This window comes from Aspergillus ambiguus (genome assembly GCF_047715705.1).
Source record: "Aspergillus ambiguus strain CBS 117.58 unplaced genomic scaffold BDV59scaffold_1, whole genome shotgun sequence".
NCBI classification, from domain to species: domain Eukaryota; kingdom Fungi; phylum Ascomycota; class Eurotiomycetes; order Eurotiales; family Aspergillaceae; genus Aspergillus; species Aspergillus ambiguus.
Genome location: NW_027395514.1, coordinates 292,889 through 307,213, shown reverse-complemented (window position 1 = coordinate 307,213; position 14,325 = coordinate 292,889). Strand labels below are relative to the sequence as shown.

Below are 14,325 nucleotides of genomic sequence, written 5' to 3'. Positions count from 1 at the left end.
AAACTGGCGGTGCCGCAGCATGGACTCCGTCCGCCAGGAGCTCCTCCCATCGACGACACCCAGTGCAGGAGGCGTATACCTACAACGACCACGGAAATGTTCGGCGACCTAAGGACACAAAGGAATGGTAAGAGCAGCATGGATTCCTTTTTTTTTTTTCGTTCTTTCGCTGATGCTGTGCGACTGAGCAGCAAAGAGAGATCGTGACATATTTTTGTTCGAAACCGTCAGTCAGGTCCACCGACTGGCATCATCCTTGTTCAGTGCACCATGACAGATGCACCGCTGACTAAGGACATAGCAGAGTTACGGAGTATATCCCTCATCTACCTACGGAGCATGCACTTCCAGTCATGTACGTCCATCCAGAAATGATGAAATCCTGCCTACACCTCCCCGCTGAATCCTGGTGTATCGGACCACGGAACAGTACAGAAGGATGTGATGGTTCTTGATCGACAGGAATATCGAAACTCGAAAGTATAATTTATTGAAGAATAAATTAAATATGGGAATCAACCAAAAGGAAAAATACTGAAGGGAGAGCTGGTCGTTCCCGTTCTCAGCCAGCCATCCCACCACGGAGTACTTCTCTTTGCCAGTCGTATCGAGTTCCAACCGCAGGTAGGGTAACAGGAGAAAAGAAAAATACGCCTCCTGTTCCGGACTTCTATCCTGATCTCTCCACTCCCCGTGGGCCGTTACCCAGACATGAACCGTTTGTGTGGGGGTCATGATTGGCGCAGGCTGTCTAGCGCCGTCTGGCGATTTATAATCTTTTGACTTTCAATCCTACCACAGAGGGTTGGGATCGACGTGCGGATCGTACGCAATCGCTAATCTGGGACAGAGTACCTTCGTGTCGGTGCCGCTGTGGGCACCTCGCCCGTCTACCGCCGATTTAAGGAATATTTCCCAATATGGCGTACACTACCGTGGTGGCGATGTTATTGTACTCCGTACAACACCAAAGTCCATGCAATCGCACCCCTGGAGCTGAATTCCTGTTGACAGTCAGGGTCCACGTTAGAGGCGCAGGGCACAAGGCAAAGATACTCCATACTCATTCACGTCCAGGGGGGTAGATTCTTCTCAGATCGGGATTCCTGCGCTACTGCATGCGAAGGACTGTCCAGATTGCGGCGGGCTTTAGGCACCTCCCCACGACCATTTGTCACGCCTTGATCAGGGGTAGTTCTGCTATAAGGATAATCTCGTTGATGGCCCAACCAACGCTTCCCGTTGACAGTCCTGACTCACGTTTTGCTGCAGGAACAACCGGCCGTCTGCCTGCGAAGGGGGAGGCTCCATCGTCGAGCTCGCTCGCTTGTCCAGGAGATGCAACCGAAGAGGAATTACAAATCACCGCCTCCTTTTCGCTGCAGGAGCAGGAGCCGACATCACAGCACTCACACCCACCATGCTGGGTTGCATTGCGATGCGTGTGATGTGATGGTGCGGCCGCTCACCGAGGAACAGGTTCAAGGTGTTCGGCAACCAACCCTGCGCGCTGGGATCATTCATTGTTCACGGAGGGAGTTCCAATAGCATGGGAGACGCGTGGGTTGACCCCGTCACTTGGATCCCGATCCATCACCTTGCATCGACTATCGCCTCCGATCCAGCCAACCGCCGCCCTCTCCATGCGGCCGGCCACGACATTGACATGAGATCTCCGTAGTCCAGGGTGGAGGGGTGGTTGCCAAAGGATAGCAGCATGGCGAGGACGCACCAGACCCCTAACTATAACGGACTATTGTTCCATCAATACCCACCCGGTACCATCGATCTGATCGATGACATCGGGCAGGCGTTCTGATCGATTCCACTCGGCCCTCTGATTGGCCCATCTGAAGCCATCCAGGGATTCCAAAGGAGAGGGAATCCAGGACTATGGGAAAGGGAGTAATAAGCTTCCCACCCTCAACGAAGCGATCACATCTGCTTACTTTTTCTACGACTTCTTTTCGCCGTCGGATCGACCCATCGTGCGCTTTTGACTTTCCTTCCGAGCAGCTATTGACATTCTGCTGCAGCATGACCTTTTTTTTTTTTCTCGATCGTAGAATTCTGTGTCAATCTGCAGCGTTGCGCACTATCGCTTTTACCCAGTGGTTTACGCCGTAAGATGTCTGTCCCAGTAATACCTAACCGTACGCAGCGGTTTGGTCATTACGGATGACGATCATCACTATCATATTACTACGTACTAGCTAGCAGACCAGGGCCGACTGGGTCCGTTTTTCTCTTGGACGGGCCACGGCCACGCCTTTGACAAATACCACAGCACTGGGCAGGAGATGGTCCCTACCGGGGTAACTAACTACTCCGTAGCTTGAAGACCTCTGGTGGATATCCGGCACGGAAGTGACAAGCTGTCAGGCACCAGGTACGGTCTGGAAGTTCCATGGTAACGGGCCCCGACCAGGTGGAGGAGGAAGAAGAGGACGGATGCATCGCATCCGCACGAGCTGCTCACTTTGTGTATCGGCCGTTAACTGACAGCCTGTCATGTCAATCATAAACAAGTCAGAAAGCAAAAATTTAATAGATCGGAGTATAATATCGCCTCCTTCTTTTGGCTATCTGGAGGGCCGAACGGGAAAACAAGGACACAATGGAAGGCAAGTCAGGGGTGGGCGGGTTGTGTTGTCGATCAATCACTTTGAAGAGTTGGGATAAGGCAAGGCAGAGGAGCACGACCCCCCCTGAGCCGCCGGGCATGACATGACGAACCACCGGGTCGTAGCCACTCCTGATTGGCTGACAAAATAAGGTATTTGTCATTCTGGGGCTGGGCATTTAGTCACTGTTTTCGGTAAGGATTGGCGCGCTCCTGTTGGGGAGTTGGGAATTTCGAGAACCATGAAGGAAGAATCCCAAGTGACTGGTCCGATCGGGACAACGGTATCTTTCTTTTTTTTTTTTGTTGCTTCCCTTCGTCCTGGGCATTCGGAATTCGACGTAGGTATGTGCTGCGGTCAAAGAATTCCATTATGTCTGATTCCTAGGTACCATGGTCGCGGGTCATTAGATACATTACGGCATAGGCACGATTGTTCGAGGCTGGCTCGAGACCATCCCCAGAAACAGAGAAAATTCGAAATGTGGCCCCGGCTCAACCGCTTCATGACGGGGCAATTCGTCACTCGAGGGGTTCAAAAAAAAAATAAAATAAAATAAAATAATAAAAAAAAACAAGAACAATAATAATAAGAAAATAAATAAACAAATAAACCAGAGTCGGAGTGGAGAAAGGCAAGGGAGGAAAAAGGAAAGAAAAAAAAGAATCACCTCCTGCATGACAACAATTACCCAGCTTTACCTGACATGGTGTATCCAATGTATCCATGTATCCATGGATAGTGCTGTCGACAGTTCGGCTCCGTTGTATGGAGTAAGCTTCTTCCCAGAAATGAGGCACGCACCGAGAAAAAGGAACGGGGCTATGGAGAGAGCTACTACGCCGGAGCTTGCAGTCGTTCCTGAGTCCCTCTTCATAGCGGGGCCCCTCTGTATCCGTCAGGGGCACTACGCACGCACTATTCCCTTGGGTACACTTTGTGCGCCCAAATCTCGGGGTCCTCGGGGATGAACTAGGACGCATTCGATGGATAACAAAGGACGCTGGGGCGTCGGTAGCAAACGCCCTCCACGTCGTGGGAGGTTACGAGAATGCCATGTGGACGGGTACTCGCGATCCACCCTCGTGGTACGGAGGTCTGTACAAACGGAGCTACACGATTAATCGCTCCCTCCGCGACGGCCGGAGTACGACAAATACAGGTACATACATCGTGTGACGACGGTCGTCGTCTGTGCATCGCCGGACCGCCGAAGCGTTACAACGGCGAATCTCCTGCCTGTCTCTTAATGACGGTATTATTGACTATCGCCATGGAGCTGGTCATTATTTTGCCAGCAGAGGGAGGGGGGTGTGACGCTGTAGAGACTCCGGTTTCCAAAGAATAGCAACCGTGGCCGAATTAGGAAAAAGGAGTACTCAACGAATTGCTCGAATTGTTAAAAATTAATTAATCCCAACGATAGGTCACATTGGCCGTCAACGGTCGCCGACACCTACCGACAGCCTAACACCTTCATACATACAGTAGCGCGGGCTGATCATCGTCACCGTCGTCGAGCTCGAGCTCATTCACGCCGTAACCGGATCCGGCTGAGTGGAAGTAAGTTTGGTTGGAAGGAAAGACGAGCGGCTATTGATTGATCACAACGAGCCGATTGCAGTCTAACTTCGAGAAGGAAAAAAATGGGAAGATGTGCAGCGCTACGACGACTTAGTGCTAGAGTGGTGGTCCCCGGCGTCCCCTGGGATTGGTACCAATCAGAGACACGGGAAGTATTTGAGATATACCCTGGTCAGTGTGGCTCTTAGCGTGCAGCGCTGGGATGACCCCGGTCAGGGTGCCTAAAATATGCGGGAGTCGTGTCGTCTGAATAGTCCTGGGTATCGTATCCGACGTTTTCACGGCATATGGAGTACCTTCACAGCCATTAGAGTATTATTACTCATTTATTGTATTAACCATTTGATGGGATAGATGGTACCTGAATCGTGAGTATTCCACTGTGGGGGGGTTCAGGTACGGTTACTGCGGTACAGTAACGGAGGTATTTTCAGACCGCCTTGCATGGAATGATGATGGTTTTTCCCTTCGGCACGTTTCAAAATCCCTCAGAAAACATGGGACAGATGGAGAACAATTGACGCATCGGCGGACAAAAAGGCAGGAGGCAAAGTAGGAGATCAGTGGGAGAGAAAAAATTCCCTCCCATCCTGTTTCATGCTGTGTAACCCCGAAAGGGGTAAAAGATGGCCAAGCGGTATGGGGAGGGGCCAGTCAAGAGTGGAGCGAACGCTCTCGCATCCGCCGCTGTTTCCTGACTGTCGGGCCTCTCAATCTGCGAACCAGGGGGCCCGAGCACCCTGTCACCTCAGGAGAAGAGGGAGAAAAAGAAACCATGGAGAATGTAGGGCGATGAGATGAGTCGTTTGCGGATTCCATCTCTTGTGACTGGATTCGCTACGTCGATATGTATTTGAGAATTACACCCATTCATGCATTCACACATTACCCTACGGCATCTAGCATAGGGATGTTCCTGCTATATATCTACAATTGACGCGGTCCATATGCGTCATAAAGGTCACCGAATATGTAGTCGTCATACTTTGATTTCGTAAATAAATTTAATACGAACATACCAAGATGACTTTCTGAATATGGATATGTGTAGTATTCTGAGGTGTAATGGTGATTGCTGAGGAACGGAATACATATATCTATCTACCCATTAGGGCAATGATTAAGACAACCATACTACTCCGTAAACACATGGAAATAGTAGAAATAAACCGACCAAAAACACAATCAAACCACAAATACATCGCCCAAATCCATCACTGTGGGTCGATCATTCTGACAGAACCCTCACGGTGATAACGGTGCACCTCTTCCATGGAAACAGAATCGAGATATCCGATCCCTTCTCTCCAACAATGGTCCCTCTCGATCCTCCGAACCCCATGACGTCGCCGGTTCCAGCGCAGTGGGTGTTTCAATTGGCCACCTTCCTTTGTTCGGGCTTCATGGGTTTGTTGCCGGGGACCATGTGGTTCCCGGTTTCGCCCTACCTCGTTGCGGTTTAGGGTCCCCTCCGCCTCTATCGGTCCTGTACGCCCATCGACGGTTCCATCATCACCGTACCCGCGGTTTGCTGCAGTGTCTTGAGGCAGAACCGGCTCGTATACGGCTCCCTATTACTCGATAGTGTTTTCCTAATCTTAGTACATCGTACCCGGCGGCCATCGTGCTCCGGGGTTACTTTTGTGTTCCTGAATCGCTGTCGAGATGGTCCCCGAAAGCCCTCTCTGTACTGTCTGCACCTTCCCCCCCGCCCCCTTCAAACCCGGTCCCAGCCCGAACAAAAGGATGAAAAATAATGCAGTCGGATTGAATAAGATAAGCGCTAAATTGTCGACGTGCTGCCCATCTCACAATTCGTCCCTGTGCGCCCTGACCAAAAGGCCAAGTAAGACCGGACAATGAGTGACCTCGCCCCGGAGCAAACATCAACGCCACCAGCTGATTCAATCGCCTTCATTGTGATACCTACTTGGCTCTTCGGTCATAATGCGTCGTCGTCCCTGCTCTTCGTACTCTACGGGAGTCGCCGATCCGATCACTGGCACGGCCGTTCGTTGTCTTTCCCCCGCCACCCGTGGCAATTGCCCATGCTGGCCTGACCTGTGTAAGAACTGAGGTCCCGAGGCCCGAAGCCAGTATGTATGTTTTCAAACCGGTGTATATGTATGTGCGTATGGAAGTACGTATGTATGAATGTGCGACGGTGGTATTGACCACCGCACGGCAATTATGACACTGTATCAGAGTTCGGCCCACCGTCGCCGTTGGAGGCGAAACTGAAATGCCGTTGTGTTGCTTGCTCTACGCATGTCTTACCCAGTTTCTTGGTTGGTTATTTGGCTGGCATTGCGCCCCCTTGGACCCTCGTTTCCCGGGATAAACCATAGTCCCTAAGTGACGATGACCTGGGAAGAGGAATTCGGTGTTTGCTCCGAGCCAGTCTGCAACTGGACAGGATCTGTATGCACCGACTCTTTGACCTTGGTGAACTGTTGGAGAGCCAGAAGGTCATTAACCAATCATACCTAGACTACCCCAGAGAAGTCCATTGGTATCTGATTTGGAGATAGTATCCCGGTTGGCGTCCCCCAACCTGCTCCATCAAGATGGGGTGGGAACCGATCTAAAACATACACCAGTTGTACCCACATTGCCGTCTATGATCATAATCTACCGATATTGGGGTGTGTTCGATTCATGTAAATGCTCTCTATCACATTCCGGCGCCAAAGCCCTCGGATTTTGTAGGATCCCGGAGTCGTAAGATTCAAACGCCGAAAGGTGACTTGCCCTAACGAGTATCAGACAGCAGTCACGCCCAGCGAACGGACGTAAGGGTTGGAATTATACTTTTGTCAAGGCACTGGTCTGAGCAAGCTCGAAATAGGGAAAATCATCCACCTTCGCCTGGCTCACAACGGTGCCCACAATGATCCACGCGCAGAGCTAAAGCCTGGTCTGGCGTCAAGTCAAGCCAGACCCATATCAATATACCGGAGAGGCTGCAATGGCCGACCAGCGACGCAGATGACCTCGAGCACACGCATTTCGGGAGTGTTGGGTGGCCGGGGGAGAGAAGGCTATCTGGCCATGCAGGAAAACCGGTCCGGTCAGCAAAGGAAGGTTGGCTAACAGCGCAGTGGATTTCGGCAAAATATGGCGAAAGGGAAATGTGACTGGGTCTCGCAAAAGTACGCCGTACGAGGACGACGAACTGGGATCTGGCACCATCTGTGATTCGTGTCGTGGGCCCGGAAAAGCGTCGTATTGCTCGCGCTCCATCGCTGTTCGACGCTCTCAGTGGACGGAGGACGCATCTCGCAATCCAGCCATGCGTTGCAGATGATGCATTACACGTTACTATGCTAGTCATGGCGGGATAGAACCCAGATCCACGACCCACTCATCGTGTGTGGACGAATGCTGGATGCCCACAGACTCGGTCCAAGTTGGACAAGAGGAGAACAGTCCCCAGCTGAGGGAGGGGGGCGATTGGCGGTGCGTTGTCATGGAGTGTCTGTATTATTCCTGTCAGGCCTTCTTATTGGAAGCACCGTCATGTATCGTTGAGTGATGTGGGATTGCCAGTGGCAATTTCAGCGATTTCAGGGGGCATGGGGGGTGCCAGACGAACCTTCCAGGGCCAGCCCACTGCGTCTTTTCGCAGAACACTGCAAACCACGTCCCAACAATGGCATTATCCGAGAATCACAAGCAGAAGGCCCTATGGAGTAGGGACGATCTAGGGTCAATCCTTGGATTCCTTGTTGGGGGCGGCTGTCCCGTCCTGGTCCCAGTTGACTAAACTAGACGGAACGCCTCGACCATGGTCAGCAAGAGCCCCATCTCCACTTGAGGGGTAAGTGGAAAGGCCATGAGGGCTTGAACCCCGATGACAGACGTTGAACCAAGGGAGGAGACGTGCGAGGGTGCGGACGAGGCGCAGAATGGTCCAAGTGCCGAGGCATAACCGTCCTCAGGTTGAGCACAACGTGGGAATGTTGACAGCCATGGACGACTATGATGGCTACTTCAACATGTTATTGTACGACACAGCTACACACTGTTCCGGATTCTATGTACATTTGGCGTTCATTCCTGGGAATGATCAAGCATGAAGCTGACATGCCCAGTTCTTCTGAGACAGCCTGCTGGTAAAACGGACAGATGGCTGGGAAAACAGATGAATTACACAGGTACGCGAATCCATATCCCGTATTACCACTGAACCAGGGTAATAGAGATCTCAGAGCCAATGGAATAATACAAAGGCTAGAAGACATACGCAGTACATTCTTGCTAATATGGTGGTTGATGTACGATAGGTATAGTCATGGACGCTACTGCCAGCACTCCGCTAGTTTATCACATTCCGCTCATTCTGACGAGCAAATTGACGTCTCGTGGATCTTACAAAACATCGTTTTTACGCTTTACATTCTTCAGTTCCGTCTTGCATCTGGTGGAGAAAGTTGTGTATCTTCATCCGACCAGCAAGCGAAACACACTCCGACTCGGGATTCAGAGACATGCAGCACCTAAATGCTATCGCTGGGACATCACCAGGTCAATGGACCTGCTCCGTATAATCGTCATCTGTACCAATCTTAAAAATATATTATGGGGAACCTCGTTCCCCACTGGCCGATAAAAGTCTTCCGGCGTATCCACCGTCCACAAGCAACATCAACATATCCCGCTACTGCAGTTTCTAAATGCCAGGTCACGATTCCCCAGTGGACCAGGATCAAGAAATTCCTGCCCATCAGACAAAGTACACGCTGTGCACACATCTCGCCCGCACACAACATCCAGACATCCCGAGCCAGAGGGCTAGTGATCGACTAGCATGTGTTAGCGGCCTCTAGTTGACCACTATGGGCTCGGCTACCAAGCAGCCCATAGGCCAGTGCACCCGTCCCAACCCAATCTACCCGATGGTTGAAACTCAATCTGGGCCCCATTCCTTCAAGAAGAGACCCGGCACTCAGGTAAAGCGCTCAAGTTCCCGTCTGTCGACGTGAACTAACACCAGAAACCCACCTTGCTACCTGCCGTGGTATCCCCCCCCAATTAGGAAGAAATGCGCAGTGATCAGGTTCTATGGGCCCGTGCCGGTCCCAACGATACCTCCTCCCAGCCGTGCCAGTTCCGTCTCTCTGGGAACTGCCACGCCCAACAGGAGGTGAACTTGGCTTGGCCTCTCGCCTTCCGCCTCCCTTCTCTCAACCCGGGTGGAGACGAGAGGAGAAACTGGATCGACTCGGTTGTCGCACCAGTTGGAACTGGTCCGCAGACTGGGGACCCCCAAACAGGTCCCCGAAGAGAGGAGAACACGAAACAAATCCTTGATTCGTGGGTAGGTGCCAACGAGCGTTACCAGAGCAGAGCCCTTCTGCACGGTTTTCAAACCAGTCAATGTCCTAGCCGAGATACGAAACAGACCATGCGCTCACATCTCCAAATAGAAACGAGATCATCCAAACCCGAACGATCTAAGAGGCCACCCGGTGATGCATCTGGACCCGTGGATCTCTGTGTGTCTCTCCTGCCCCTACCAGATCGCAACTTCTGGCGTGCAGTGATTTGCCGGCAATCGTTACGTACGGAACCTGTGGTGGCGGATACGTAACAGCTCGATCACTGCTGCTATCTAGCTGCTCCATCAAGCCAACCCCACCGCCTCCTCTTCCCTCCCCTCTCCGACTTCTCCGCTTGAACCATTCTGGTCCAATGACCGAGCCGCACTGGAGCCCCAAGGCTTTTTTCACGGCGGCACAGGGAGGCGGGAAGGAGGTTACGAACTCCATCGGTCGCTCCCAGCGCCCATCTGGATCAATGATATTCACTGTACTGTCTGCTTTGGGTCAGTTCATCCGATTCCACAGACTAGGCGAGGCAGATGCAGGGGTTGAGTGCCGGAGCTTGCCATTTGGCGTTGGTCTGGGCTGGGTCTGCAAAGTGAGGCGGATGTTGGTTCGGGTATTCACCTGCCGAAAGGAGGTAGGTTCGCCTGCCCTGTTTTGTTGGGTAAGGGTGTTTATGTCTTGGAGATTTGCGTCTTGGTGCAGGGTGGACGATGTTTGCAGTGGCCGTTCTTCGACGGCGTTGCTACCCTTCTACGGCTGTCACTACCTCTAGCTCTGAGGATATTCTCTGGGTGGAGTTACCAGCCAAGATCGGTTGGATCGTGCTGGAGCCTGGTCTAGGCTTGGTCTGTCGGCCGGATCTTTCAACTTTTGAGGTCGAAGTTCGTACTGAAGATATACGGATTGAATAAGATAGTGAATTTTTCTTGAATAGACGTGAAAGTTGAACGGTTGTGATACATTGAACTATAGATGTTGTTTGTTCAGAGATGTAGTCGAAATATTCTTAAGGTAAGTAAAGTAGTCAAGGCGATACTTCCAGTTGAAATGGAGGATGGACTACTATCTAGACAGGTGCATACAACTCGTCTCTGCCATGAACCTGACACATATCGTTACTACCTATGAAGCCTTCTTTTACTTCCCTCGGAGCCCATCATCTATTGTCATTTCATTGAGATAGGATTGACTGTATATCTCCTCCCCCGGTAACTCACCCTCTGCTCCACTATTACACTCATCTTGGTCGATTGTTCGGCGATGGACTCCCTGGGAAATTCCATACGGACATCAACAGTTCTCTATGCCACGTAAGTCCTTATGTCCTTAATTCTGCGCACTGGTAGGCAGCCGATTGATGATTCCAACTAATTGGTTTTCGAGCGACAAGTTTCCGTTTATGGGTAGAGATTCCGTGCCTTCTTAAAGCCGTCTCATTGATTCCACACAACCTCACCACATCATATACAATACTACATCTATAGGCCCGGAACTTAATCCAACCTCTCTCTTCATCGAGCATTTTGGCTCGAAGGAACCAGAGGCAAGCTGAAGACCAAAATCTCGTCTGCGAGAACGAGGAACGTACCAATGGGCAGAGCACCGGCAGGATTATCGACACCCTGGAGTTCAACGTGGTCATTATAATATCGGGAAGAGTGGTCATGCCAAAAGAATTTACTACAATGGATAGTGCAGTGCTACATCTTTTGGCTTGGTGATCGATGGTTCTGTCAGTGTTCGCACACAGCGACCAATTCCGCATCCAGGAACACGGCAGTATGAACCGAACGGCTAGGCCGCATTTTGGCAGCTGAAACTCTGATCTCAAACCGGAAAATCGGCTGAGTATGCCCTATTGTTATGATTCCCTTCGAGAGACTGATTGGTACGACTTTTAGAAACCTCCGGAGGAATCGAGAGGTAAAGCGTTTGCCTACTTTCGAGGACCGCTGGAATACCACATGCGGCCACTCTGTTCCTCTATAAGGGCCTTGGTTCGATCTGTCATTCCCTTGAAAGGGCGTTGGGTGTATTGAATCAGTAGGGATGACGGCATACGGAGTACGGCCTCCCCGGAATCACAGGTTTAGAAAGGGCTTGCGAGATGGCTATGAATACTACAGATTCTGTTGCTTCTTGAAGAATAGAAAAGACGAAGTTAGTATAGTAATAAGTCTCAATCTATCCGAAGACCCCGACACACGCTGAATAAAAGGACCGCCTTTCAGATAAAATTGGCAGTAGGGATCAATCTAACATGTCTCAACATTCTCTCACTCTCACAAAGACTGGCATAGCTTCAAGTGGACAGGCCACTTCAACTTCCTGTCCGCCAGCATGTGTCTGGTCCTCCCCCCAGAGTTTCCACAAGGCTCCCTTTGGTAGATATGCTGTGATCTTGCGTTGTCCTGCTTCAAGAACAGGAACGACAAGATATTTGGGTCCATATAGATACTCCGTCTCAACCTCCCATGCCTTCTCGTCCTCGGGGAACTCGTAGAAGAGAGTACGGATAACGGGCGTTCCCTTCTCGTGCGCCTCCTTCATCAGGCTCCTCGTATAGTCTCTCAACTCCTCACGAATGGCGATATACTTCTTGCAGATCTCATATACCTCCTCCCCATACGACCAGACCTCGTTATTGGACCCCGACGCCGTCGGTTGGCCCTCAGGCTTTGGTTCCCGGTCTCCGTGAAGCCGCATGACGGGACAGAACGCACCCCACTGGAACCAGCGGGTGAACAGCTCTCGAAAAGCCGGGTCGTCTGGATTTCCTCCATGAAATCCGCCAATATCTGTCGTCCACCATGGGATTCCAGCTAGCCCCATGTTGAGGCCCGCAGCCAGCTGGTTGCGGAACGAGCCCCATGAGGATGCGATATCACCGCTCCATACCAGTGCCCCATACCGCTGGCTCCCAGCCCAGGCGCAGCGGAGGAGATTCACAATGTTTGTCTGGCCCTCCGCCTCCATACCCTCGTAGAAGCCCCGCGCGTACTCCTTGGGGAAGATATTCCCAATCTGGAGATTGCTGCCCGCGTGGTAACGGTAGATGTCAAAGTCGTAGATGGAGTACTCCGGCTCGGCCTCGTCGAGCCAGAACACTTTGATTCCCTTGTCATAGTAGTTCTTCTTTGCTCGCGACCAGACGAATCGACGAGACGCTGGGTTTGTGGCGTCGAAATGTGTGATGTCGCCGTCGCACTGCATCGCGACTCGCACGCCGCGATCGTGTCGGATGAGGAGACCTCGCTCGAGCATTTCAGACCAGTTTTCGGAATCTTTTTCGACGGTCGGCCAGATGGACACCATCAGCTCAACGTTCATTTCCTTGAGCTCCTTTACCATTGCATCTGTAGGTGTCAGCCGTCTCGTCTGGACTGCAGTATGTTTTCAGGCTGGGAGGCTTACCAGGGTCAGGCCAGAACTTCGGATCGAAGCTCCATTCTCCTTGATATCTCCAATGGAAGAAATCAACAACAATCAGGTCCAACGGGATGTTCCGTCGTTTGTACTCCCTCGCCACGTTGAGCAGTTGTTCCTGATTCCAGTAGCGCAGCTTACACTGCCAGAAACCCAGCCCGTATTCCGGCATCATCGGAACAGAACCAGTGACCTTGCTATAAGCCTCCTCTATCTCCGCTGGACTATCACCCGCAACAACCCAGTAATCCAGGCTCTTAGTGGAATACGCCTCAAAGCTCATGGTGTTCGTTCCCAGGACTGCACGCCCAATCGCCGGGTTATTCCACAGAAATCCGTAGCCCAGGGAGGACAGCGCAAAGGGCACGCTGGCCTGCGAGTTTCGATGGGCTAATTCGATATCCGCGCCTTTGAGGTTCAACGATGGCTGCTGGTATTGACCCATTCCGTAGATTCTCTCGCGGGGGTCTAGCGACTCGAAACGCATCGTGAGGTGGAAGTCGCCCCCGAGGATAGGGCGCAGCTCGCGCGCCTCGACCTCGAGCGCGCTGCATTTGGGGTCTGTCAGATCGCGGCGGTGGCGCGCGTATTCCTCAAGCAGTTTGTTGCCTTTCGCATCGTAGATTATGATTTTCCCCCGTTGCGAGACTGTTGCTTTGATCTTCCCGTTGCTGATGCTGGCTTCTCCGCCAGTTGGAGTCTCGATTCTCGCTAGCTTTGTTGTTGGCTTGGTGCAGAGTGCCCAGTCTTGTTCTGGCATGGCTGCTAGCTTTGTGGCTCTCACTCGAAATGCATTTTCGCCCCAGGGCTGGATCCACAGCAGGTGATCGTCGAAACGGAAGATGAGCTTATCATCTTCGGCGTATAACATGGTGGAATGGGACAATTTCTGGTTGGAAAGATAGGAGCTATTGTCAGGGACTTCAATTCGTGGAATGAGTTGCAAATGGTCGTTGGAGGTTCAAGAGGAGGGGAGCACTTTCATATGGGTGCAGGCCAGCAAGATATGACAAGGATTGCATGACAAGTCACTGTTTCCCCTCACATAACCCAAGGTACTCCAACTCGACTGTGTAGTGGATTCAAAGAGGCCATGGCAACGGTATCCATAATGCTCATTGCAAATCATTATGGACGTTGAGCGGGCACCAGCATCGTTGGTCCAAATCGGAATGTTCTCTGTTTGACGGAAAAACTTAGTGGGCCATTCCTTTCAATTCGTGCCTTGACGTAACTTGCCAAGAGGAATTCTGGAATGAGGATATTACCCGGCGGAAACGCCTCGTTTGGTCTGGGGAAGGTATATAGCCTAAATACTGCGCAGTGGCCTGTCACGCGAAGGAAGTATAGATGCGGGGAAA

The 14,325-nt window shown here is 51.6% G+C and overlaps 2 protein-coding genes across 2 annotated transcripts; one reads left to right on the top strand and one right to left on the bottom strand.

Moving 5' to 3' along the window:
• Positions 1–1,864: 1,864 nt before the first annotated feature.
• BDV59DRAFT_166359 (uncharacterized protein) lies at positions 1,865–2,154 on the top strand. The gene has a single exon (XM_073687702.1). It carries the CDS (start codon positions 1,894–1,896, stop codon positions 2,125–2,127), a length of 234 nt encoding a protein of 77 aa, XP_073552950.1. The 5' UTR covers positions 1,865–1,893; the 3' UTR covers positions 2,128–2,154.
• A 9,639-nt stretch (positions 2,155–11,793) lies between these two features.
• On the bottom strand, positions 11,794–14,023 carry BDV59DRAFT_206783 (putative glycosyl hydrolase). The gene is made up of 2 exons (XM_073694856.1): positions 12,953–14,023; positions 11,794–12,894 (listed from the first exon to the last, which is right to left on the bottom strand). The coding sequence occupies exons 1-2, from the start codon at positions 13,833–13,835 to the stop codon at positions 11,804–11,806; spliced, it is 1,974 nt and encodes a 657-aa protein (XP_073552949.1). The 5' UTR covers positions 13,836–14,023; the 3' UTR covers positions 11,794–11,803.
• Between the last annotated feature and the right edge of the window lie 302 nt (positions 14,024–14,325).

Bases quoted from the DNA above. Each gene is read 5' to 3' on its own strand.
- BDV59DRAFT_206783 (XM_073694856.1), bottom strand. From the start codon at position 13,835: ATGTTATACGCCGAAGATGATAAGCTCATCTTCCGTTTCGACGATCAC. The intron at 12,895-12,952 runs GTAAGCCTCCCA...TGACACCTACAG, and splicing joins GAAGTTCTGGCCTGACCCTG to ATGCAATGGTAAAGGAGCTC.
- BDV59DRAFT_166359 (XM_073687702.1), top strand. From the start codon at position 1,894: ATGGGAAAGGGAGTAATAAGCTTCCCACCCTCAACGAAGCGATCACAT.